Source organism: Bos indicus, chromosome 19 (genome assembly GCF_029378745.1).
Source record: "Bos indicus isolate NIAB-ARS_2022 breed Sahiwal x Tharparkar chromosome 19, NIAB-ARS_B.indTharparkar_mat_pri_1.0, whole genome shotgun sequence".
In the NCBI taxonomy this organism is placed as follows: Eukaryota; Metazoa; Chordata; class Mammalia; order Artiodactyla; family Bovidae; genus Bos; species Bos indicus.
The window spans coordinates 49,247,314-49,273,083 of NC_091778.1; the positions used below are offsets into that span (position 1 = coordinate 49,247,314).

Consider the following 25,770-nt stretch of genomic DNA (forward strand, 5'->3'; position numbering starts at 1 on the left):
TGGTAGAGGAGAGCTCCGTCCCGCCCCGCCCCGCCCCGGCCGCCTCGGCCCGGGCGCGGCAAGTGGGGAAGCTCCGCCCCACCCAGCGCGGGAGAGGAAGCCCCGCCCCGCCCCGGGCCCCTAGGCTCGGGCGCGGCCCTTGGGGAAGCCCCGCCCTGCCCCGGCCCTCTAGGCTCGGGCGTGGCCATTGGGGAAGCCCCGCCCCGCCCCAGCCCCCTGAACCAGGGCGAGGCTAGTGGAGAAGCAGCGTGGTTCCTGCATCTCCTCGAGTGCGGCGGGGTTTTTCTTAGCAGCTATCGCACAAAGCGGTTCTCCAGTTCTGAGTCACCTGATTACGCGCAGCGCAAACCTGAGGGCATTCGGTCTCCAACAGATGAAACCTGTGTCCCCCGCGTGTGGAAGCCAGAGACCTAGCTTGTCCTTGATGTGGTCTTCTTCGGGGTCTGAAAAGGGCTCTGTGAGCCTCGGTCCCGGAAGCAGGAAGGAAGTGGGATGATTTCAATAATGAAGAGTCAAGGGGACTAGAGGAAGGCAAACCAACGCTGGCTGCTGACTTGGCTACTTTTTGGCGGGTCCTTTTTCCTTTCCTGTGGTAGGACTTTAGGAAAAATCAGTCTCGCACTTTCTTTGAAGATGTCTTAAACGCCCCTCACTTTGGCCTCTCGGGCACCAGACTGACAAGCTACAAAGGGGAAACCCACCCTTTCTCTGTGCCGCCTTCTATAAAGGGAGGAAAACTGCTCAACTTTTTTTGTCCCTCTCTGGATCTTTTGTCCTGAATCCTTCCGTACCCACGACTTTGAGACATGTGCCGTTTGCAGAAACCTGTTAAGTTTGCCTTTCCGGGGAGGCTAGCCTCAGCCAAGGGATGCAGGGCTTGAGAAAGGATGAAGCAATGAGTGATGGAGCAAGACTTCCGTGAGCCCGCGTTTTTTTCAGTGACTTGCTCCTCTCACGGAGGCGGGGGTGGGAGTGGGCTGGATCCAAAATTGGATCTACAGCATCCAATAATGAACACTGGCCCTTCCTGGCTAAGATCCTTGACAGATTTATATTGGTTTAACTTCCAAGATGGGTGAGTTCAGCTACATTCAAACAGGGACTGATGGAAATTTGATGCCTAAAGTCAATGTGAACTCTTTGCAGTGCATCTCTGGATCTTCCTGAATTTTACACACATCAGTCTGATCTTATCTATTACTTTAGCATTCCCAAGCAGTATTCTCACTATTCTCTCATTATCAAATAAGATGCTTACCCAGCAGCGAACTTGGTAAATTGACAAAGCAAGATAAAGTAGCAAAAAGTGAAGTAAAATCCTTGTGATGTTCTTTGGAAAAGATCGTTTTGCCATGTAGACTTTGGAAATAAGAGTACTGGAGGAGTCAGTCCCTGAAAAGATGCCAAATATAATGCAGCCACCAGGATAGGGAATTTAAATACAGAAGTACTTCCCATCTGATACCCAGCCCTGTAGCTACATTTTCTAGCTGGATGTCAGTTGGTCAAGGGGGCTAAAAGATCTCACCATCTTCATGACTGCCCACTAGTTTGAGAATCGTCGGCCTAGACTGTTTAAAGGCGCAAATTTCCTTGCAGAAAGGCCTCCTAAATCCAGATAACTTAGAAAACTGGTGTAATGAAAGGCCAATTTTTAAAGTTTACAAACTCAGTGTCTTCTTGCTTTGCTTTTGACTTATGAGTTCTGGGGTGCACAAGCTCCGTAATGCTTCTCACTTATGTATAATAAGGGCTAGAACTCTTCAAGATTTCTGGAGCCTTCTGAAATTTGCTTGAAGCCTAGAGGAATGGAGATGGGACTGATGAGCACTGCAATGCCCTCTTCAAGATAGCACATAAATTAACTGTGGGAACAGTAAAACTAATTGCCTAGAATACTTGATTGACAGCTGGAAATGCTTACGATGAGTAGTTTAACAAGTTGAGCAGCATTATTTATAGAGCATTTTTTATGTCTAAGCAGTTTATGTGTGCTAAGTCACTTCAGTCGTGTCTTAGACTCTTTTCGACCCTAAGGATTGTAGCCTACTAGGCTCCTCTGTCCCTGGGATTCTCCAGGCAAGAATACTGGAGTGGGTTTCCATGCCTTCCTCCAGACCAAGGGATCAAACCTGCATCTCTTGTGTCTCCTGCATTGGCCGGCGGGTTCGTTACCACTAGTGCCCCCTGGGAAGTCCTGAGCACTTTATAGCTATGATCTAATACGATCCTCTGAACAGGCATTTCAGAAAGGTCAGAGCAGATGATGCCCAGTTACAGATGAGGAAAGAGACTTGTTACAGCACTACAACACCACCTGGGTCGTAACCCACAAACCCAGAGCTCTTTCCTGAAGCAGAAAACTGGCTTCAATTCTAGCTTTGCTTCAACCTTGGTAAGTAATATAAGTACATGCAAGAAAAGGTAAAAGAAAGCTATTTAAGCATTTAAGTTGAAAATGTGATAGGAAAGCAAAGTTGATACAGCAAATAACCTAAATACTTATATGGAACTAAATACTTTAAAAGGACTGGGTGTCTTTTAATTTTAAAAGACGAAAATAAAACCTAGTAATATCCATTAAAAGCAAATACAGTAATAGACATGAAGTTCTTCCTTTTAGGGGGGAAAAAAACACAAAACTTTTTTCTGAAATTTGTATCACTTCTCAGATCACAGCTGAGATGATGACATTCAACTTGCACAAAGATAAAACCATCACACTTATCCAAATGCAAATAAATCTTTGGCCCTTCACCAAATTCCAGAAACTAAGAAAAGCAGTATTTTTCACTATTGTTTTAGCAGTCTGTAATAGAAGCCACTCTTACGAGTGTAATAACTCTCTCCTCTCTCTTATCTCTTTTCAAATCATTTAAAATGAATAGAGCCCAGAACTTAAAGAAGCTGGAATGATAAAGTACAGTATTTCATCCCTTGCACCGAAACCAACAGGTCCTTGTACAACACTGCTCTAAATAATTTTCCCATTTCCAATTCCTATTGGATGGGTGGAATGAGAATGCAAATTGTCCCATTTAAAGGAAAGTTTCACAATGGTGCCTGACAAGGAAAGGTTCTATCATTAAGGAAACAGAATTCTAAACTGCCCACCCCCCACCGCAATAAACTCTGTCATGGTTTGTGTAGACACACATGTTATATCTAGAACTTACAGAACTCTGAAAGGATCTGCTTGGTTTCCACTGAGAGAAAGAAAAGCAAAACAGAATAAAGCAAAAATACACCACTTGGAGAATAAACCTAGATGATACACTTTTATAGTGCTATCATTTACAGGAGAATTTTGCACGTATTACCTCTTGGTGTTGATCTACATGTGAGGCAGGTTGAGAAAATAATTACTATCCTTACTTTGTAGAAGGAAGAACAAGACTCAAAGAGGTTAGTGACTTACCCAAAGTCAAAGGATTAGTAACTGGTTTTGCTGGCACTAAAAACCAAGTCTCTATCTTCCAGTCCAGCACTTGTTGCGGTACTGCTAAACGACCACACAATGCTAAATGCCCACGCAATGCAGACAAGATTGGATGGCTTAGTGGTTTTCTAACACGTGACAGTCAACAACATTCTCCTTTCTTTGTCCTCTCAGTCACAGGAGAGACAATGGTGTCTTAACTTTAGTGGGGGACTTGGGGGGAGAAGCCTATTAATAGGGCTCTAAAAATAGAAAACATTCTATAAACAACTGGTGGGAATTAGGAGAGGGGTCCAGTGGTTAGGACTCCACGCTTTTGCTGCCAAGGGCATGGGTCTGATTCTCAGTTGGGGAACTAAGATCCTGCAAACCGCATAGCAAGGCCAAGAAACAAAAACAAACTCCAAAACCAAAACCTGCTAACAATTACAGGGAAGCCTGGTGTGCTGCAGCCCAGGGAATCACAAAGAGCTGGACACGGTTTAGCAACTAAACAACAAAAGGATTATTGTCAATGCCAACTCTTTTGAGGGAAAAGCATTTCAGTGCTGACTTTTACTGAACAAGAATGACATTCCTATGGGCTTATACTCTTGTAGGGAAACCCCAGAAAAGTAAAGGCGGCACTCTGAGACTTTTGTCAATTAGTTTAATATATGTCCATAGGTAGTTCATATTAATGCTTAAATTACAAAATTAGCTGCCATGGTCCAAATGTGTGGGACTTTAAGAAAGCTTTTATTAATCAAAAGATAGCTAAGCATATCAACTTTGATTTCTAAAATGCAGGTTAAAGGTTTGTAAAACAAGGCTAATTTGAGAATTATATAGCATTAAAGTAATTCAACTTTATCTTATTTTTGTTATATTTAATAACTTAATTTCATAAACTGTTAAAAAAAATATTACATTTGCATCTCCCAGCTTACACATTTCTGCACTGACCTAGAGAAAAACCCATGTGGAGAGTTTCCATGCAGTTACAAAGGCAGCAGCACATGCTGTTTTCACAGCAACTTGTTATTGCCTCGGAACACACTGGCACATACAGCATCAACAAAAAATACCCACCCACCCCTCTCCCACAAAAAACCCAACCCTTTCCCAGCCCCAGCAAAAATTACCTGGTACAAGCAGTGACTTTAAAAAATGCTTTCTTAGTAGGAAGCATTTATAAAATGCAGAGATCTGAACAAGCTAAATGCTCGTGCAGAACAGATGGGCCTCTCCCCCAAGAGTTCCTTCCTCAAGAGGCAGGAAGAACTCTCTGTAGTTTAGGAAAGCTCATGTTAAAAAGTATATTTATGCATATTCATGGCTACTTCTTTGAAGAAATATACCCAGCCTCAACTGTGGAAGATATAAAAGCAGAAGGAGAAGCACAGGGACACAGCCATAACAGAGTAGTACAGAGCTTCTCCATGAACATCCGACAGATTGCAGCAACCAAGGAGAACGTTTGTTGACTTCACGCAGACCACTGATCTCACCTAGGTGAAGCAGGTAATTTTCATGCATTTGTTACTCAAGAAAACATACAGCCACTTAAAATACAGCATTCACATTGTCATGAGCTCATTGTATCAGGTAAGGAGAAAACCGTGCTCTTCTTCTTCCTATCCCTAGAAGTTTCCATGTACATGTAAGTATCCTAAAGCCTACAGATAGCCTATGATACTGTCATAAGCACCTCCCACCTATAAACATATACTAAACTAGACTGTTGCGTCCCTGAAATTTCAATACCACATACAGTGTTCTAAATTTTATTTTTTTTCACAAGTTTAATGTAGACACAGAAGAGAACACCAAGAAATGTTTATTGTGTAATTCCAATTGTTATTTGTGGAATTGCGGTTTATAGTCAATCTTCATTGCTATTTCAACTGCCTAGCTTAAACAAAAAAGCAGCAATCTAATTATATATCTATAAATTTCATGATATTTCTTCAAATATCAAGCACTAAAAGTACTTATGATTCATGTTATAATTTTTAAGATGTTTTAAAACTACAGATTTCATATATCATTCCTTTTATAAAATAATCAAAATAATTTGACTATCTGGAAGAAAATGACTGAAACAGACTCCTTCCAATGTATCTATAACCTCTGTAACACTCCAAGCCAAAACAGAACAGGTGATGAAATAAGGATTTCTCAGTCACAGGGAAACTTTAAGATGAGAAACGAATTGGTAGCTTTTGTTTCCTGTGAATTTTGAACTTAAAGGTGGCATTAGGACTTAGCTCTCTGGGATGGCTATTACATGGCTTTCACTTTGATTTGTTTCATCTTCATTTGCTTCTTCTCCAATTTCTTTTGCTCACGCCTCAAAGCAGCTTCCTAAAGAGAAAGAGGGAATCCAAACTAAGATTTAAGTACTTGTTAAAAAAAAAAATCAGAACTGAATACTGCCTATACTGTTTAGACTAACACCACAAATAACATTTCAGAAGATAGTTATAAGAATTGCTAATACGTATGTTGGTTAATGAAAATTAACTTGAAGTAAAGGTAACTAAAATCTTTAGAGCGAAATTAGACAGTACACTTATGCAGACTTTGTTATTTTGATTTTTCCCAAATACAAGAAAGAGTAGCCCAACTTTCATCTTAACGTATGTATATGCAAAGGATTTGTATTTCAGTTCAGAAAACCTTAAGATCTTGTTTGATCAAGTTATTAATTATAAATCTCTTATTAGCATAGCCTTTATACCCGAGCCCAACACCTTTCAATCCATAATGTCTGATTGAGAATTTTTATCATATTTTTATTTAGGAATTAGGAGTATGCTTGAGTGTATGCTCAATCACTTCAGTCGTGTCCGATTCTTTGTGACCCTATGGACTGTAGCCTGCCAGGCTCCTCTGTCCATGAGATTTCCTAGGCAAGAATACTGGAGTGTGTTGCCATGCCCTTCTCCAGGGGATCGTCCTGACCCAGGGATTGAACCGATGTCTCTTGAGTCTCCTGCACTGGCAGGTAGGCTCTTTACCACTAGCGCCACCTGGGAAGTCCCAATATCTGTGTATATGTTTCTCTATATTTTTCAAATTAAATATGGAACAAAACAAGCAAAGCTCCACCAGCAGTGGCAAAAAAGTCAAGATCATATGTATACATGAGCCATTCAAGCCAGAAATTCATTACAGAATTTTTTTGGGGGGGTGGGGAGGGGGGTAAGCTCCTTTCCCATTTAATTCATTGGATCTTCTCATAAGATAACTAGGCCTAGATATTACAAAGTGGTGGTTCTAAAAAAAATACATGGTTTATACCTACAAGCAACTTACAATCTGACTTAAGTTCTGGGCCCCCCTTTTTCTTAAGCCTATTATAGTTTCAAACCCTAGAAATATTTGGAGAACTTTTTTTTTTATAGAAAAACATTTTCATAGAAAATTGAAAGGCATTATCTATTAATGAGTCCATGTAGATTCTTCCTGTGTGTCTATTAAAAAGCCAATTATATTTATAAAGAAGATTGCACAAACACAGAGCTCTATTTTCAGGGGAAAAATATCCATCAACTAAACCAAACCAAATCAAACAAAAAATGCTAAGAATAGGTAGGATGAGAGGAGGCCTGTGGTATTCTGGTCACTTCGCTCGATGGCATGACTCTTCCTGGCAACTAAAGTACCACACGAGGGCTCACTTTTTCTTAGCAGCTTGCCTCCTCCACTTCCAAGTATTTTCTTCAATCCGTGAGGTTATTCTCATTAAAATTCGCATTTCCCAGGACTCTGTTTTTCTCTTTTTTTGACTAGCATTTATAAGGTTTAAAATTTTACAGCTGGACCATGGTATCTTAATTCACAAAATATGAGAACATGCTAATGTTTGAAACACAACATAACACAACCTAAAAACAGACTTTTCTCCAAAGAGGACATACAGATGGCCAACAAACACATGAAAAGATGCTCAACATCACTCATTATTAGAGAAATGCAAATCAAAACTACAATGAAGTACCACCTCACACTGGTCAAAATGGCCATCATGAAAAAATCTACAAACAATAAATGCTGGAGAGGGTGTGGAGAAAAGGGAACCCTCACGTACTGTTGGTGGGAATGTAGAGTGATACAGTCACTATGGAGAACAGTATGGAGATTCCTTAAAAATCTAGGAATAAAACCACCATATGATCCAGCAATCCCACTACTGGGCATATACCCTGAGAAAATGATAACTGAAAAAAAAAAATATGTACCCCAATGTTCATTGCAGCAGTATTTACAATAGTTAGTACATGGAAGCAACCTAGATGTCCATTAACAGATGAATGGATAAAGAAATTACAGTACATATATACAATGGAATATTACTCAGCCATAAAAAGGAAAGCATTTGAGTCAGTTCTTTCTAGTGAGGTAGATGAACCTAGAGCCTGTTATACAGACAGAGGTCAGAAAAAAAAGAATTTCATGTATTAACACACATATATGGAATCTAGAAATATAGTACTGACAAACCTATTTTCAGGGCTGGAATAGAGACACAGACACAGAGAACAGGCTGCAGACACAGCAGGGTAAGCAGAGGGTGGGGCAGATTGAGAGAGTCGCACTGAAACACACGCATTATCGCATGTAAACCAGACAGCTAGTGGGGAGTCGCTGTGTAACACAGGGAGCTGCGGGTGGCACTCTGTGACATCCTGGAGGCGTGCGATGGGGGCGACGGAGGCTCAAGAGGGAGGGGACATACGCATACTTCTGGCTGATTCATGTTGTTGTATGGAAGAAGCCAACATGATATTGTAAAACAATTATCCTCCAATTAAACATAAATTTTTAAAAAATCCTAAAACAAAAGCAACTCTTAAGTTTGAGATTCTAACTGTACAAAATAAAAAACAAAACACAAAGAAAAAAATTAGAATTCGCTAATCTATAATCAAAATAGAAATTTTATAAAACAAGTTTATTTGGATCGTAGGTGCATGTGTTGGCTTTTATTAAAATTCCTAATTTCTTTCTACCTCAGTACGTGTTTGGCCTGAAAGATGATAGTGGAACTTTCAGAAAGGGCTTGTGCTGGGAACAGAATAATTCATATCATTCACCAGGATCGAGACTCAATCTAACACGGTTTGAACAGGGAAGATTACTCCTCCTTTTTCTTCTTATAGTGCTAACTGTCCCAAATACTAAGAAAATGCTAAGCTTTTAGCCTGTGCACATTCCTACAAAGAATTACATTTAACAGCCAAGATGGCGCCAACAGACATCCCCTTATAAATGTTTTACCCCAGTGATAAGAAAAGTCTGTCTTACCTCCAGCCTGCGCTGCTTCTCAGGATCCTCCTCATTCATGATTCGCTCCTTCTCAGCTCTTTTCTTCTCCTCCCGCCGGGACTGGGCTGCTTCCTGCCTCTGCACATGCGTCAGCTTTAAGAAGTTCTCCTCCACTCGAGCTCGGTTCTTGTCTGCTTTTTGTTTGCCCTTTCCCCAGGAAACAAAGCAATTCATCAGAAATCCATTTCAGTCCAGCAGAAACAAAATCCCATTCAGTATTCTTTTATAAAACCACTCCCACCAAGCCGTTTCAAGCCAGCTAGCAAAGATAAAATCACTGAAATAAGCAAAAGATGACCCCCTCCTCCCTGCTGCCCCCCAACAGGGAGAGGGGAACAACAAAAAGGCTCCAACTTATAATAAAAATAAAGTCTTACTTCTCTGTTGAGTCGGAACTTTTTGGCTTTATCGATAGAATAAATCACCATGTTCATCAGGGGTAATAAAGCCTCCATATCCTTTGGGTAAGTGTTACCTGAGCCAGGCACTGGAAAACAAAACCATTTTCTTATTGAGTTAATGGCAGCATTTAGACTTCTGGTATTAACTTTTTATATTAATAGGCTCCTTTCTCCAAGTTTCTTAGATAGCTAAAATGCAGCAACAAGTAGAAATTAAAATATATACAAGGATCTCTTATTGAAGAAACCTAGTAACCAAGATGCTGCCATGGGGTTGGTTTTATTGTAGTTTTTTATTGCTATCTTTTAGAAAGAAGCCATATTCTCCTTAAGATCATCTCACAGAAAACAAAACTCAGGAAGCAGAACACTTACCATTAAATGTAAACAATAGTGTCCTCTTAGTGTCAGGCAGCTTTAAGGGCTGACCCTCCCTGTCATAAAATAAAAGGCTATTTAGAAGAACATAAGAGAGAGACTTTCCATGCACATAAGTCACACAATTCACTTAGATGAACAGATACCTGCAAATAATCAGCACAGTTATTTGTCTTGGTATCCCCAAGTCAAATACAATCTCAGAGACCGAAGGAGCTTTACAGGTCATCTGGTCCTCTCGTCTATCTGATGGATGCATTCCCAAGTGATCTTTATCCTATCCTTGAACACCTCCAGTGATGTCCCCTCTAGGCAGGATATATTTCATCTCACCTGGGGAGCCAGAAATGAGCCTATATTTAAGTATGAGGCCCATATTTTAAAACCTTTTTATTTTGACAGATTTTAAGTTTTATTTCCAACTCTTTATCTATCTTCCTATAATGAAAGCTATTGTTTTTTGAGTCAGGATCAGAATAAATTTAGAAATAATCTACTGTAGCATATAATAATTCATTTCTGACTCACCAAAGATTCCTCTTGTAATCTTTGACTTTCAACCTTCCATACCCCCACCCCATATAAGATGCTCCATGAATCTGCAACGTGATACTTTGCCCACAGTATTATTACTGAGTTGAGCAAGGTAAGGATGATGTAATGCTATCTAGAGGCATAAGCAATTTTGATTATCTTGGTGATTTTGACACAAAACTAAAATCCAAACTGGCTTTTCTACTGTACTCAACTCCACAGTCCTTAGCCAAAAATTTAGGTCAGAACCAATTCTACACCAAGGGTAAACTTAAATGTGCTCCCCTGAGACCAGGTGTGAAATCAAACAACAAATTTAAGTCCTGAATATGTGTGTTTGAACAATGTTTTTATAAAGCCAGAAACTTTACAAGCATTAAAGGTATCTGATAATACACTAGAAAGAATATATTCACCCAACCGTTAAAGAAGGAGGAAAAGGCCACGAATTACAAAATGCTTACATTTGCAATCAATCAAACACAAGTCAGACACCACAGATTCACATCATAAATTAAAAAAAAAAAAAAAACCAACCCTAGACTATAAAAGACCGAGATTACTAGCTGTATTTTCTTAGTACTAGCCAGTCTGTAAGATTCTCCTTTACTCACTGAGTGGGTGATGCGTACATGCAGTGACACATGCTAACGGGGGGGGGGGGGGGGGCTTATTTGATTGTTTCCCATAGGTTTTCAATTACCTTCACGATGCATGCAGTCAAAGCAAAGGAAAACTCATTTGGGAAGGGTAATTGCAGAAGCACCTTGCAGGTATTTCAACACAGAAAGCTAGTGAAGAAAACTGATCAATATTTTTATCTCATACGTACTCTTGCATAATTTTTGGACCAGAGAACTGGTCTGAAAAATGAATGGATTCAATCTTGTCAGCATAGTGTGTAAGAAAGTGAAGCATCTGAAATAAAGAAAAGAAAATTATTTTTTTTAAAGTAGGTTTGATGCAACTCCCTTTTTTCATAAAGATATTCATTCTTTAATCCTCCTGACTTTTGTACAATGTCATGAAGCCTAAAGCTTTACAATGAAACTAGCACCTTTTTTAGTCACACCAATGATCAAAAGTCTTTCTATTGAGCAACTGAGAATTCATCCAAAATAACGTTCAAAATACAAATGAAAAAAGCAACCATACCCCACCCCCCCCCAAAAAAAAAACAAACAAAGAAAAATACGAATGAAAGCATGCACATAAAATGTAAACTATTTTCAGGGATTCTTCACAACCATATTACCCAGAACTTACATTTAGAACTGTCTTTCAGCTATCTTATATTTTTATGATAGTAAGATGTGCTGCTACCATATACGACCAAGAGAAAAAAAATAGTTTATTTCTTTATTGGCTGTGTCGAGTCTTAATTGCTGCATGCAGGATCTTTTGTTCTGGCGTGTGGGATCTAGTTCCCTGACCAGGGATTGAAGTCAGGCACCCTGGGGATTGGGAGCACCAAGTCTTAGCCACTGGACCACCAGGGAAATCCCTATACCCATTTTCTATTCTCACTGAAACTTAAAAAAAAAAAAAAAAAATACTAAATGATATGGTGATAAGGATTAAAGTTGTAGTCCTTTTCCAAAAAGCCTGAATGCCATTAGCAATCCTAGGGACAACTGATTCTTGGTTTAGAGAGAACTTCTTGGCTAATAAAATTGCCTTGACAAGTGAGTCTAGTGTTTTAAGGAAGGTATTTTCATGGTTGTGTGGGAAAGGAAGATAAAATGGTGAACTTAAAGCATAACTTTCAGGGAGGCTGCCCTGTGCATGGCCAAGGTTTGCAAATGTATGTTGCTACTGTCTTTACCTTTGTGTCCATCATTCCGTCTGTGACTTCTCCCATCTCTGACAGGATGGCCAAGGAGTCAGGCAGTCCATACTTCGCTCCTGACTTAGGTTTGTCACTACAAAACTCACTCTAGAGGAAAAAGCGGTTGAAAGTAAGACACGATATTTTATTATGCACAGGAACTTCTTTTCTCAAGAGAATAGGTACTGACCTGTTTCAAGGTGATACAACTGGTCAAGTTATATAATTATCTTATGCCCTGAAGCTGAACTTTTATGTAATAAAGAGACACAGTTTCTACGTATTATTTGAGTTAGAAGAACCTGACATACCAGATCCTGCATCTCCTTCTGCAGTCGCACCAAGGCTTTCCGAGCACCAACAGCAAACACGTAGGTATCCATGTCTTCATCATTCATAGTTACTTTTATTTGCTTAAAAAAAAACAAAGAAACCTCACTTATTAGGTTCTATGATAGGCAGATTTCTAAGACAACCTCCAAGATTACTGCCGACTGCCACATCCTCTCCTTGAATATGAGCAGGACTTGGGAATGTGGTATTATTGCTCCCATGATATTGTGTTACTTGGAAGATGGTCCCTAATCAGCTGACTGAGTTAATCAAAAGGGACACCGCCCTCCACCCAGGTGGACTGATATAACCAAGGGAGTCCTCAGACGGGACTGGGCCCTACTTAAAGAAAGAGTCAAAGTGTGAAAGGGCAATGGAGCGGGACGAGGAGATGGAGGGGATTGGGGGGGGGGAGCGGTGGGAGCTGGACGGACCACATGGCAAGTGCCTGAGAAAGGCCTCAAGGAGCTAAGAATGGTTCCCAGCAACAACTAGCAGGAAAATGGGAACCTACAACCACAGGGAGCTGAATTCTGCCAAAGCCTGAATGGCCCTGGGAAGAGGGCCTAAGCTCCAGAAGCATGGCAGCTCTGTGCATCACCCCACCCCCATACCTTGCCCCACGCCTCTCTTCCATTTGGCTGTTCCTGAACTTCATCCTCTACAACAAACTGGTAAGTGTAAAATGTTTTCCTGAGCTCTGTGAGCTATTCTAGCAAATTATTGACTCTGAGGGGACGGCTGCGGGAACTCTATATATTTATATCTGGGCAATCAGATGTCTGGTGGCCTGGGACCTGTGAAGTGTGGGCAATCTTGTGGGTCTGAGACCTTTAACTCATAGGTCTGGCACTAACTCCAGGTAGACAGTATCAGAACTGAACTGAATTGCTGGCCACCCCGCTGGCATCCGGAGAGTCAGAGAATCGGTTGCCAGCACTGGGAGCTAGCAACACCCCAGAAGCAAGTTACACGGTTTTTAATGCTCTACACTGGACCAGAGAGATAAAGTTATAAGCCTGAAGAGTCTGGTATGATAAAACATGGTCCTATTTCTTTTATTAACTCTTTAAAAGTTTAGGTAAAAATTTACCAGTATATATAAGGATGAAGGAAATGTTAACAGAGGGAGATATGGCAAAGATCTGAGGAGATGGCAGCTGCTAAAGAAAAGGTTTTCTACCCTTTGATCACTGAGGGAAACTATACAAAGTTAACACCTTAAGCAGAACCCTCCTGATAAAAAGGGCTTAAAAATACAAAGAACTTCTTGTTTGCTGAGGTTGTTTATGATTGCAGGGGGAAAAATAGAAAAACAAAAACCAACAAAAAAAGGTAAAAGGCTGCCTGGCTCAGAGGAAAAGCAAAGATTAAATCTACCTCAGGAAAGAACTAAAACTGATTACCACAACACAATAAAGAATAATTTCTATGAAAAAGATGCTGAAGATGCAGCAAAACTTCCTCCTTTGAGTTTTAATTGATGAGGCTCTAAAAATGTGTAGATTAAATCATCTGTGGCCATATTAGAAAAATTACATAAACAAACAGGTTTGCAACAACAAAAAAAGGAGAGCTTTTAAATAACAATTGAGTTTCAGTCCAATAAAAATATACAAAATATTGTATATTATTGATACAGCCCTTATTAACCAGATATTATTTGTAGCTCCTGGGTCACCCCCCGCACCCCCAGTTGCAGCTAGCTGCCAATTGTGTAGAACATTATCTGTCTAAACAGAAAAGGTTCCATTTTGGAGGGGACAAAGGACATAAGTTGTCACAAAGTCCAAGTATAATCCAGGCAAGAAATGGAATAAGCTCTAAGACGTGAAGAAGCCAATCTGTACAGAGAAAACTAGGGGTCGAATACTTACCACTTGATCACTCACTGGCCTCATCATCCGGGCCAGGACATTCAGTAAGTCCTGCCTCTTGAGGAACTAGAAAACAAGAAAAAAGAAACCCAAGAGAACAATTGCAACTTCTACTTGCTATAAGGAAAAGCCCTTAGAAGGGAACTCACATGCTTCATAAAATACACGCTACATTAGCCAGTCAGTAAAAAGACAATACTTAAGTTATTTGCTTGCATAGCTTGCACGATCTTAGCTCCCTGACCAGGGATTGAACCCAGGCCCCCTGCAGTGGAAGTGCAGAGCCCTAACCACCAGACCACCAGGTAATTCCCCAAAGATGATTTTTCGATCTCATTTTAAGTTCCCCACTTACCCTCAGCTGGATAAGCATCCCCTCGCAGCACACCCGGCCAGAACACCACAGGTTGTAAATGTGCTCATTCTCCTGGTTCAGCTTTCCTGTGCTGGTGGCTTCCTTGTTGGTTCCATCATCCCCTGGGGGTAAAACCACTTACCATGATCCGCTGGAAATGTTGGGCCTAATCACCACACTCTCTTCTACTCTGACCCCAACATGATGGTAACTTTAGGTGAGCAATACTTAGCTATCTTATAGAAGTCTTCTTTACACATAGATTACAAGAGATAGGCATTATTCCTTTTACTTCTTATTGTTGCCATTCAAAAATTATGGACTCTAGCATTACTTGCGTGTCCTTATCAGTTAATGACATCCAGCTTGGAGTATAAATATCTCAAGAATAGGTACAAAATAGAACAAAGTCAATTTAGGTGTCTGCCGAAAGTTTTTTAAAAAGAAAGAACTAAAACAAAACCTATGTACTGAATAAAAAATATCATTAGTATTAACTAGTCAGCACTCCCTCATTGTGTCTCCTTTCAGTTAACTTTATCCAAGTTTGCTTTTTCAGCAGCAAAATAAAAGTGGTATTAAGTGTTGTATTTTAGAGCTAGTGTGTGTTAAAGCGTTAAGTCACTCAGTTGTGTCTGACTCTTTGTGACCCCATGGACTGTAGCCCACCAGGCTCTTCTGTCCACGGAGTTCTCCAGGCAAGAATACTGGAGTGGGTTGCCGTTTCCTTCTCCAATTTTAGAACTAGAAAAAGCTCAAATTCTAGTCACTTCCTCTCTTCATTTAATTCATTAAGTGTACCAAAAAAGTGTCCAACCTTACAAGGTAAAGCAGACTGATACACCAACTAAACACATACCAGAGGAAGTGAAGACATTAAAGGCTGCTTATATTTTTCCTAATTTCCAGGTCAAAAAGTACTGAAAGAGTATACTATTGTGGAAAGCATGGATTTTGGAAGTAGGTAGACTGCTGCTGCTGCTGCTAAGTCACTTCAGTCATGTCCGACTCTGTGCGACCCCATAGATGGCAGCCTACCAGGCTCCCCCGTCCCTGGGATTCTCCAGGCAAGAACACTGGAGTGGGTTGCCACTTCCTTCTCCAATGCATGAAAGTGAAAAGTGAAAGTGAAGTCGCTCAGTTGTGTCCGACCCTCAGCGACCCCATGGACTGCAGCCTTCCAAGCTCCTCCATCCATGGGATTTTCCAGGCAAAGTAGGTAGACTAGGTTCTAATATATCATGGTTGCAACCGAATAGCTTAGACAAGTTTTAACATCTCTGGACTTCAGTTCCCTCTTTAGGAAAATAGAAACTATATCCAACTGACAATTTTGTTCTAAAGATTGAATAAGAAACAATGTATGCAAAGCACTCAGGAAACATAGTACACAGTCCCACTAAGAGCAGAAGAGAGGGATACTTGCTTACTACCAAAGGGGAATAAAGTGTTTAAAGCCAAACAGAGGTGAAGGTGGGTGAGCCCACCTGACCCCCTACCCTACACAGTGATCCTCCATTGTACACCCCTGCAGTGGATCTCAAACCAAAGTGCCCAAAACCTGAAGGAATTCTGCAGGGCTTCTAAAAGATGAATTGAAAGCATTTCACAAGCTACCAAAAATGTCAAAACTCTTTGCTGTTGGCTAGATTTTTATCAACCTGTTTTGATAACACTGATTACCTCAATTCTATCAGAAGCTGCATAGCAAATGATGAATAATGAAAGATAAGAAAACTATTTCATAAATGCAATGTATTCATTATGCAAAAATCTAACAAAAAAGGGATTCTTGAGAGAGGGAAAAAAGCATCCTCTTCACAGTGCAGGAAAGCAGTTAGATGCTGATACTGAGAATAAGAAGCAGTTCTTACCGCGTAGTTTTCAAGCAGGTGGCTAGACCTGCATTAGCTTAACTTACCTACTAAGGTAAAGTTGCTCTCCAAAAGCTCCCTGTGAGTGTTAAACCAGGCCTGAGCAAGGCGACTGTTTTTATTCTTCCCGATTATATAATTCATGATGTATGCAAGCAGACCAGTCACCATCAAAATCTCTAGATAATAACTCTCCCAACTGTTCTGGAGGTGTGCAGGAACCTGAGGAAGGACAGTCATTCCGTTTAATGTTGACTGAGGCTTTGAAGGACAAAGCTAACTCAAGGGATAAAGGAGGAGACTATCCATACATGGAAGCGGATACTTTAGATAACTGTCACTGAATATGGTTATGCTTTGAAAATAGGCCCATTTCCGTGTTCTAGGTCATTTTTGTAAAAGATTCTTTAAGGAAATCTGAGGATAATCATACGGCATGAAAAGCTGGAAACCCCTCTGTATTTATCTTGATTCTGAGCCCCATCCCCCAAATAAACCCAAAGTCTATCTTCTTCATTCCTTGGTAAATAAAACTAGGAAGGCTAAAATAAAAACATAGGGGTTGCTTTTCTATGTGCACAGTGTTATCAGAGGAACTGATGTCAAACTCTTCCACGGCTCCCAGGGTTATATCAACGCCAGCTGCATGTCACTAATTATATTTCTGAGATTAATGACAGCAAGATATTTTGTTTGTCAGTTTGGGATTCAAAATCTATATACCTACATCAACAATTGTTATTGGGTCTTTACTTTTGCTAGAAGAAGTATCTGGTTTGTCTTCATAACCTTCAAATTCTTCATCATCATATGGTTCACTCTCGGTATCTCCCTCCTACAAAAACGAGGCACAATCTGTTTCCCCCATAAATCTCACAAGCAGTTTTATCTCATTTTTACAGGCACCATTTGTAGAGGAAAACAGAACATGAAAACAGCAAGGGCAGGACACAGAGATATGACATATTTTAAACAAATGACAACTCTCCATGCATTTGAACCCTGGGTTCCAAATGACACAATTTCCACCCACCCACACACCAATACACATCTAGCCCACTTCTTCCCCGCTTTCCATAGAGAAAAATACAATTCATTCTTTGTTGAATGTAAAAGGTGGCAACGAACCACAAACATTTAGAAGAGCTCCACCTGCTGAACAAAAAGGAACATACCAGAGAGTAAAGGTCTCCCTAAGTGCTAGTTACACCATGTCCCATCCTTCTAATTTCCCGAGAAATCAGTGGAAAAGCAGCTTTACCTGGGTATCTGCATCTTCAAAGTCTCCTTCTTGGCTTTCATCCTGCCCTTCCAACTCCACGGTGGTCTCATCTTCATCATCTTCAGTGATGATCACCCTTTGAGGAGACTCAGTGACAGAGTCTTCTGCGACATCCTCAAATTCAGCAAAGTCATTATCATCATACTCTACGATGTCTTCCTCATCCTCAAAATCATCAAACTTGGCTTCAGAGACACTCCCAAATATCAAAAGGATAACACAGAAAGCATGGAAGCCTTTCATTGCACCTGAAAAATGAGTCAAAAATGAGTCAAAAAAAAAAAAAAAGATGCAACCAACAAGGGGTAACTATCCAAAATAAACAGCTGTGTAACTCAATGTTAGAAAAACAAACAACCCAATCAAAAAATCAGCAGAAGACTTAAATAGATGTTTTCCCAAAGAAGACATTCAGATGGCCAACAGGCACATAAAAAGATCCTCAACATCACTAATTACTAGAGAGATAGAAGCACTATTTACAATAGCCAAGACGTGGAAACAACCCAGATACCCATCAACAGATGATTGGCTTAAGACGATGTGATGTGTGTGTGTGTGTGTGTGTGTGTGTGTATATATATATATGTATATATATATATATATATATATATGCAATTGAATATTACTCAGCCATAAAAAATGAAATATTGTCATTTGCATCAACATGTGTAGACTTAGTATTATACTTAGTGAAAGAAGACAAATACAGATATGATATCACTTATATATGAAGTCTGAAAAATGCTATCAATAAATCTGTACACACAACAGAATCAGACTCATAGACATAGAAAACAAACTTACGGTTACCAAAGAGGAAAGGTAGTGGGAGAGGGACAAATTAGGAATATGGGATTAACACATATGAACTACTATATATAAAATAAATAAGCAACAGTATTTGCTGTATAGCACAGGAAATGATATTCAAGAACCTTTCATAACCTATAATGGAATGTAATTGGAACAAAAAGCCTGAATCACTTTGCCGTACACCTGAGACTAACACAATTTTATGAATCAACTATATGTCAATAAACAAACAAACAAAAAAACAGAGAGAGAAAGAGATTTAAAGGAAATATATTTGCAAGAGAAGCAATTATGAAAAAGAAAAAAAAAATAGAACAGGAAATGCTACTGTAGGAAGGCCTACATGAAGAAATGTATTCCTCTTCATTAAGTAGTGTAAAACAAATATTTATTTGAAAAGTAAAGCACGCTTTCCTCCTAATTTGCAAGACCTTTAGGAATATAAGTTGTGCATAAATTAATATACATAGTTATTGGAATTCTGAATAAAATCTTAACAGTTCTGTTAAAAAAAAAAAAAAAAGACAAAACCAAAAAACCCTAAATGGACTGCTTTTCTACATATACTGATCACATTTTGTAAATAGTTAAAAAATAAATCTAAGATTCTCCCACTTTTCTTATTGAATACTACTCATTTCAGATAGTATTATAGAAACAACAATAAGGTGAGGCTCAAGAGGCCTGGGTTCTAGTCTGGGCTCTCTCACCAGTTATCTGTAAAATCTTGGACAAGTCATTTAATTCCTTTAGGTTGGGTTTCCATTTATGCTGTGTATTCAGGAAGCATTTTTTTTTGAGTGCCTATAAAAAGTTTTATATAGAAACTGGGAAGAGGAATAATAAAAGAATGTGATGCAACTATTATATTAGTTGTAATAAAAATAATGCATAAATAGAAAAGCTCTTCAGCATTAAATCAACTTTATACGTGCAAATCATCATCACCATCAAAGCAAATGTTTAAGATACAAAGTGCTACACACTGTCCTAAAGGCTTTACAAAGAGCAACTAATTTAATCCTCTTAACAACCCTCTGAAGGAAGTAGTTTTATTAACTGGCCCATTTCATATAATGAAATCTGACTGGCAACAAAATGTGCCAAATGATATGAAAATATTAAGGATAATGAAATCATCTTACCAAATGCGTAAGGTTTTACAAAAAAGGGGAGTGCATGTGAGGCAGAGTTTGAATAGTAGCTAGATTTCAATCACCAAATCTATTTAGGCTATATTTCTAGTCCTCCTCTCTTTTTATCTAAACACCAGCCCTACATCACCAAACATCTAACAGACTTGTCCATTGTGATGCCTTACAAACTTTTTCTGTATAGTATAATAAATATCAGGTAGTATGGCAGAAAGTGAAGAGGAACTAAAAAGCCTCTTTATGAAAGTTAAAGTGGAGAGTGAAAAAGTTGGCTTAAAGCTCAACATTCAGAAAACGAAGATCATGGCGTCCGGTCCCATCACTTCATGGGAAATAGATGGGGAAACAGTGGAAACAGTGTCAGACTTTATTTTTTGGGCTCCAAAATCACTACAGATGGTGACTACAGCCATGAAATTCAAAGACGCTTACTCCTTGGAAGGAAAGTTATGACCAACCTAGATAGCATATTCAAAAGCAGAGAATTACTTTGCCAACAAAGGTGCGTCTAGTCAAGGCTATGGTTTTTCCTGTGGTCACGTATGGATGTGAGAGTTGGACTGTGAAGAAGGCTGAGCGCTGAAGAATTGATGCTTTTGAACTGTGGTGTTAGAGAAGACTCTTGAGAGTCCCTTGGACTGCAAGGAGATCCAACCAGTCCATTCTAAAGAAAATCAGTCCTGGGTGTTCTTTGGAAGGAATGATGCTAAAGCTGAAACTCCAGTACTTTGGCCACCTCATGCGAAGAGTTGACTCATTGGAAAAGACTCTGATGCTGGGAGGGACTGGGGGCAGGAGGAGAAGGGGACGACAGAGGATGAGATGGCTGGATGGCATCACTGACTCGATGGATGTGAGTCTGAGTGAACTCCGGGAGTTGGTGATGGACAGGGAGGCCTGGCGTGCTGCGATTCATGGGGTCGCAAAGAGTCGGACACGACTGAGCAACGGAACTGAACTGAACTGAAATATCATAGGCTTTGTGGGCCACATACCTATCTCTGTTGCGTATTCTTTAAAAAACAACAACAACAACAACCCTTTAAAAATGCAAAAACAATTCTTAATTTGCAGACTGTACAGACAGCCTGCCTCTCAGGCTGCATTCTGACCCTGCCCAAAAGTCACCTCAAACTCAACAGGTACTTGAATTTCTCTATTTTGATATTCGTATCAGTCCTATATTTCTAGGTCTTACTTGTTGAAAAGAGCAAGATACTAATTTCTCATCTTCTTTTCCCTTTGAAATCTAACCAGTCACCAAATTCTGGTGTTTCCTTCTTAGATTCCCAAAGCCACCATAACCCAAGTTATCACCGCCTACTCAAGAAGTACAGTATTATCCTAAATGGTCTTCCCTGTCTCAACTCTCTCCCTACTTCTCTCTAAAAACTACCATTATTCTTCTCAGACATGACTCTTGTTTTACAAGGATTCAATAACCAATGAAGGCTAACCAGTTCCTGTAAAATAACATAAAAACCCCTCTGGCTTTCACTGCTTTTCATAAAATGCTCCTACCAAAGCAAATCAAACATACTGTCAATGAGCACATCACTGTTTCAGATGCTATGCCAAGAGAATCTAGCTTTAAGGATATGTGTTACAGCATGATAGGAAAAATCTAAAACTGGTTAAATCATGCATATATACAAAAACAAGCTTACTTTTTGTTCATTAATGAATGAAGTTAGAACCCAACCCGTGTTGTTTTAGAAGCAAATACTCAAACAAAAAGGTCTGGAAGGTTACACATACATCTACATACAAAGAGTAGTTATTATATATGATAGGAGTATGGGCAATCTGCATGATTTTTCTATTTTTCTAATTTTTCTATGATGTTTTTGTAATAAAATGTTCTTTACAAAATAAAAGGATAGTTCTTGCACTCAAGAGAAGGCACTGTAATGTGAGGAACAGCTATAGCACAGAGGCAGGAAGCAGCACATTTTAGAAGTCTGGAATGATAGAACATTGGGTTTGCAGACCCAAATGGGATAAAGGAGGCTAAACAGGCCTGCACAGGCCAGATCGTGATGATGTTGCTGTTTTGTGGCTAAGTTGTGTCTGAGTCTCTTGCGACCCCATGGACTGTAGTCCACCAGGCTTCTCCCTCCATGGGATTTCCCAGGCAAGAATACTGGAAAGAGTTGTCATTCCCTTTTCTAGGGGATCTTCTAACCTGGGGAATGAACCTGAGTCTCTTGTGTTGGCAGGCCAATTCTTTACCACTGAGCCACCAGGAAAGCCCAAGAACATGATGGTTCTTATTTAAACACCACACTAAGACGTGTGGATAATGAGAATCAACTAAAGGATTTAAGTAACAGAGTGCCACAATCAGATCTCCAATTTAACCCTGACAGCTCATACACAGGTGAATCCGAGAGGGGCACCTGAGGTGGGAAAAACTGGAAGTGGCTGAGAAAGACAGAAGATAAAACATGACTGAACTGGCAGTGGTATTGGGAATGAACAAGAAAATAGATTTGACAGGTATTTAAAAACTCTATTTGTCATCATAAAGAATGTGGGAAAAGAAGATTCTGAGTGATTCCAAGTTTTGGCTTGATTAACAGCTGGACAAAGCCGTCCTTGAGATAAAGAACAACAAAGGAGGGGAGAAAAAATGGGGGGAAGACAATAAACTAAATTTAGTACCGGCTGAAAGGTTTGGAGTGTTTTCAAACACTACGTTAGTTGATTAACATTTCTCTCTTAATTTTCACAATTCCAAAAGGTATTATAACTTATTTTACAAAAGAAGAAAAGGAAGCAGTTTGAAATAAGGCTATGAGCCTAAGTTGGAAATAAGATGGTTCAAGAATGGATCAGATCCCCAGGGAGCATGAAGAGTTAGATTAAAAAAAAAAAAAAAGGGCCAAAACATCTTGAAACAAATCATAACAGCTAAAAGGTGGGCATGCTGCTGCTGCTGCTAAGTCGCTTCAGTCGTGTCCGACTCTGTGAGACCCCAAGGACGGCAGCCCAGCAGGCTCCGCCGTCCTTGGGATTCTCCAGGCAAGAACACTGGAGTGGTTTGCCATTTCCTTCTCCAATGCATCAAAGTGAAAAGTGAAAGTGAAGTCACTCAGTCGTGTCTGACTCTTCGAGACCCCATGGACTGCAGCCCACCAGGCTCCTCCGTCCATGGGATTTTCCAGGCAAGAGTACTGGAGTGGGGTGCCAAAGGTGGGCATAGTAGGGAGAATTAGAATGGGAAACTAAGGAATGGATGGAGAAAAAGAGACTTTGGTTCAAATGCTATCATATTACAGAAGCCAAAGGAGAAACACATCTCTAAGGAAACAGAGGTTCGTTTCAATTGCAGCAGAAAGTTCAAGTAAAATACGGACCAAAAATTTCCAAATGTTAATGAGGAAGTCATGATTGGCAACTGCAAGGAAGTGGTGCAGGATGCAGGGAGCTGAGCACTGAGAGTGAATGGGTGGCAAAAGGGAGTACAGACTAATCTCTCAAGGTGCTCTGGCATCATGAATATTCTGTATCTCATATTTACAATACCATAAATTCATAAAGGAAATTGGTTCAATATCAAAGACTATTGCCCAATACCCTCCAACTCATGGCGGCTCAAGCAATAGTCTTAGAATCGGACAAAGTTGATAAATTTTGAAAGGCACAAATGATTTGAAAAATGCCTCCAAGGAGAGGTCAATATTCTATCCTTTCCAACATTTCATCTTTGAGATTAGCACCAGGGGACATTTTATAAGAAAACACAGATGCCTTCTTGACAACAGTCTCGAAGAGGTTTTTGCTGTGTCTCCACTCACTCTTCAGCTTCATGGGCAAAAGTGGAAAAAGTATGAAAAGGAGCACCTATGTCGGTGGAGTTAGATTTGCTTTAAAACATCAGCTCTGGGCCTCCCTGGTGGCTCAGTGGTAAAGAATCCACCTGCCAATGCAGGAGATGTGGGTTCAATCACTGATCCGGGAAGGTCCCACATGCCTTGGAGTAACTGAGCCAGTGCAGCACCACTATTGAGCCTGTGATCTAGAGCCTGGGAACTGCAACTACTGAAGCCCACAGGTCCTAGAGCCTGTGCTTGGCAACAAGAGAAGCCACCACAACGAGAAGCCCAAGCACCACAAGCAGAGAAAAGCCCTCCCAGTATCGAAGACCCAGCAGAGCCAAAAATAAATAAATAAAATTAAAAGCAAAACAAAACATCAGCTCTACCATTTGCCAGCTGTATGATCTTGGGCAAACTACTTAAATCCGTTTCCCAGGTACAAAAAAAGGAGGTCCATTCACTCCATGCCTCGTAGGGCTACAGTGGATGTGACAGGAGATAGGTGCTTGGCACATGTAAGGCCCGCAATAAATAGCAGTTCCTATTACTTCCTTCCACTGTGCCTTATGAACGCCCTGTAAGATGTAAAAATACTTTATCTTTAGTATTCCCTTTTAGATCCGTGTTAGAAACTTTTTCAAATAGAGAAGCAAATACAGGTTAACATTGGCACAGTCAGCCTGACTGCCTGCCTGCCAAAAGGTCTGTGAATTTCCACTTAGAATGTTTACACCACAGAAGCACTTCTAAGATAACTCAGCATTGTAACAGAGCCCCTTTAAGGGTATTTAGGTTAAAATTATCCAAGCCATCTGTGCCTTGGCCTTCAGTCTCAGAAGTCTCTCTGCAGGCACCTGTCAACTCATTTCTCAAATGCACAAACCCTGCCGGAGGGGCAGACCCAAGACTCCCTGGACAGGCCACACTGGCACTGACAAGTCCTGTCTGATTTCTTCTCCTAGCTTATTCGGCAATCTCAGCGGTTGGTTTAGTCGCTAAGTCGTGTCCGACTCTTTGCAACCCCATGGACTGTAGCGCCAAGCCTCTGCCCACTGTATTTCCCAGGCAAGAATACTGGAGTGGGCTGTAGTTGGGTCAGGACTTAAAAACGAAAGATGAGCGTTAAGTGTGGAAATCATTTCTTGTTGGCGTTTTAGAGTGGGCCTTTCTGACAATGGCCAGACCCTAAAGCTTCTGGAGATCATGGAGACATTCCAGCCTGTCTCCTTCCAAACGCTGGATAAAAATGTCTTATGTTAGAAACCTGCAGAGAAGAGTCACCATCGAGGTTGCTGCTTCTGTCTGTCAAACTAGCTGGGCCTAATCTCTCCCCAGCACGGAGAATCAGTTCTCTGCTCCACTATTCTTGCTGCACGCTCTAACTTTGCTCTGCGGGTTGGCACTTGCTCAGAGTTCTGGAAGTTGCCCAAAACCGTTAAAGTCACCCCGAACAGAACTCCCAACAGAAAACAGGGACTCGGGGTGGACAAAGTTTGGTATGTTCTTAAGAAAATCGGGAAAGGCGAGAAGGCGAGAAGGCGCGAGGATAGAAGCATGTCACCAAAAGGCTGGACTTAGGGGCCGGACTGGGAATAGGGACCCGGGTAGGCCACGCAACTCAGCGTCACCGCTCGGCCCGGCCAGGCCCCACCGACCGCGTCACGGCCCGCGCCTTACCTGCACCGGGGGCTAGAACTCGGCCCACTGCTCCTGCAGCCGCCGCCTCTATTCCGCCTGCCTCTGGTCCCGGCCACCGCCTGCCGGGTCGCCGCGATTTCACTGTCCCGACGCCTCTAGGACACAGCTTGACCAGGCAGCTCAGTCACGCCGCGCCAGTCTTCACGTAGCCTCCGCCAGACGTTACGTAGAATGCGTGAGGCCGGCCCGCGCCTGCGCGCGGCACGGGGCCAGGACACAGCCCTGGGGACTGCGCGAGACCGCCTGCTCCCCCGCCTAGCTGAGACGAGGTAGGGCGGCCGGGAGAATTACATAAGCACCGCCCCTGGGCCGGAGCTGCCGGCGCCTATCCCAGTGCTCTCCGCTAGGGTTCAGTCTAGTTGTCATCACGGTGAACCCGTGCTCCGGAAGTTAAAAGTCACCATGCTCTACAAGACCACGTGTCCAGGGGCACGCGGAGAAATGTCGCCCAGGTCGTATTTGCTAAGGAGCAGAGTTTAGGGAATCGGCAATTTCATGTGCATGTATTTTCCACCCGAGCCCCTTGTGGGGGATTATTTTTTTTGGCAGCTCCCTGCCACTACTACTTTCTTCACTCCCAGACCCACTCCCTATACGGGCCATGAACACTCCTCACTCAGGTCCGAGGCGTCTGTGAAGTTATCTGGGAGCCTTAAGGCCCAGCGCC

At 41.0% G+C, this 25,770-nt stretch overlaps 1 protein-coding gene across 1 annotated transcript; it reads right to left on the minus strand.

Annotated features, from left to right (window-relative positions):
* Positions 1-5,242: 5,242 nt before the first annotated feature.
* On the minus strand, positions 5,243-25,356 carry CCDC47 (coiled-coil domain containing 47). The gene is made up of 13 exons (XM_019980584.2): positions 25,083-25,356; positions 17,594-17,862; positions 17,060-17,167; positions 16,380-16,554; positions 14,459-14,580; positions 14,104-14,169; positions 12,205-12,306; positions 11,891-12,001; positions 10,898-10,983; positions 9,529-9,587; positions 9,130-9,239; positions 8,732-8,899; positions 5,243-5,785 (listed from the first exon to the last, which is right to left on the minus strand). Exons 2-13 carry the CDS (start codon positions 17,855-17,857, stop codon positions 5,705-5,707), a joined length of 1,452 nt encoding a protein of 483 aa, XP_019836143.1. The 5' UTR covers positions 17,858-17,862; positions 25,083-25,356; the 3' UTR covers positions 5,243-5,704.
* Between the last annotated feature and the right edge of the window lie 414 nt (positions 25,357-25,770).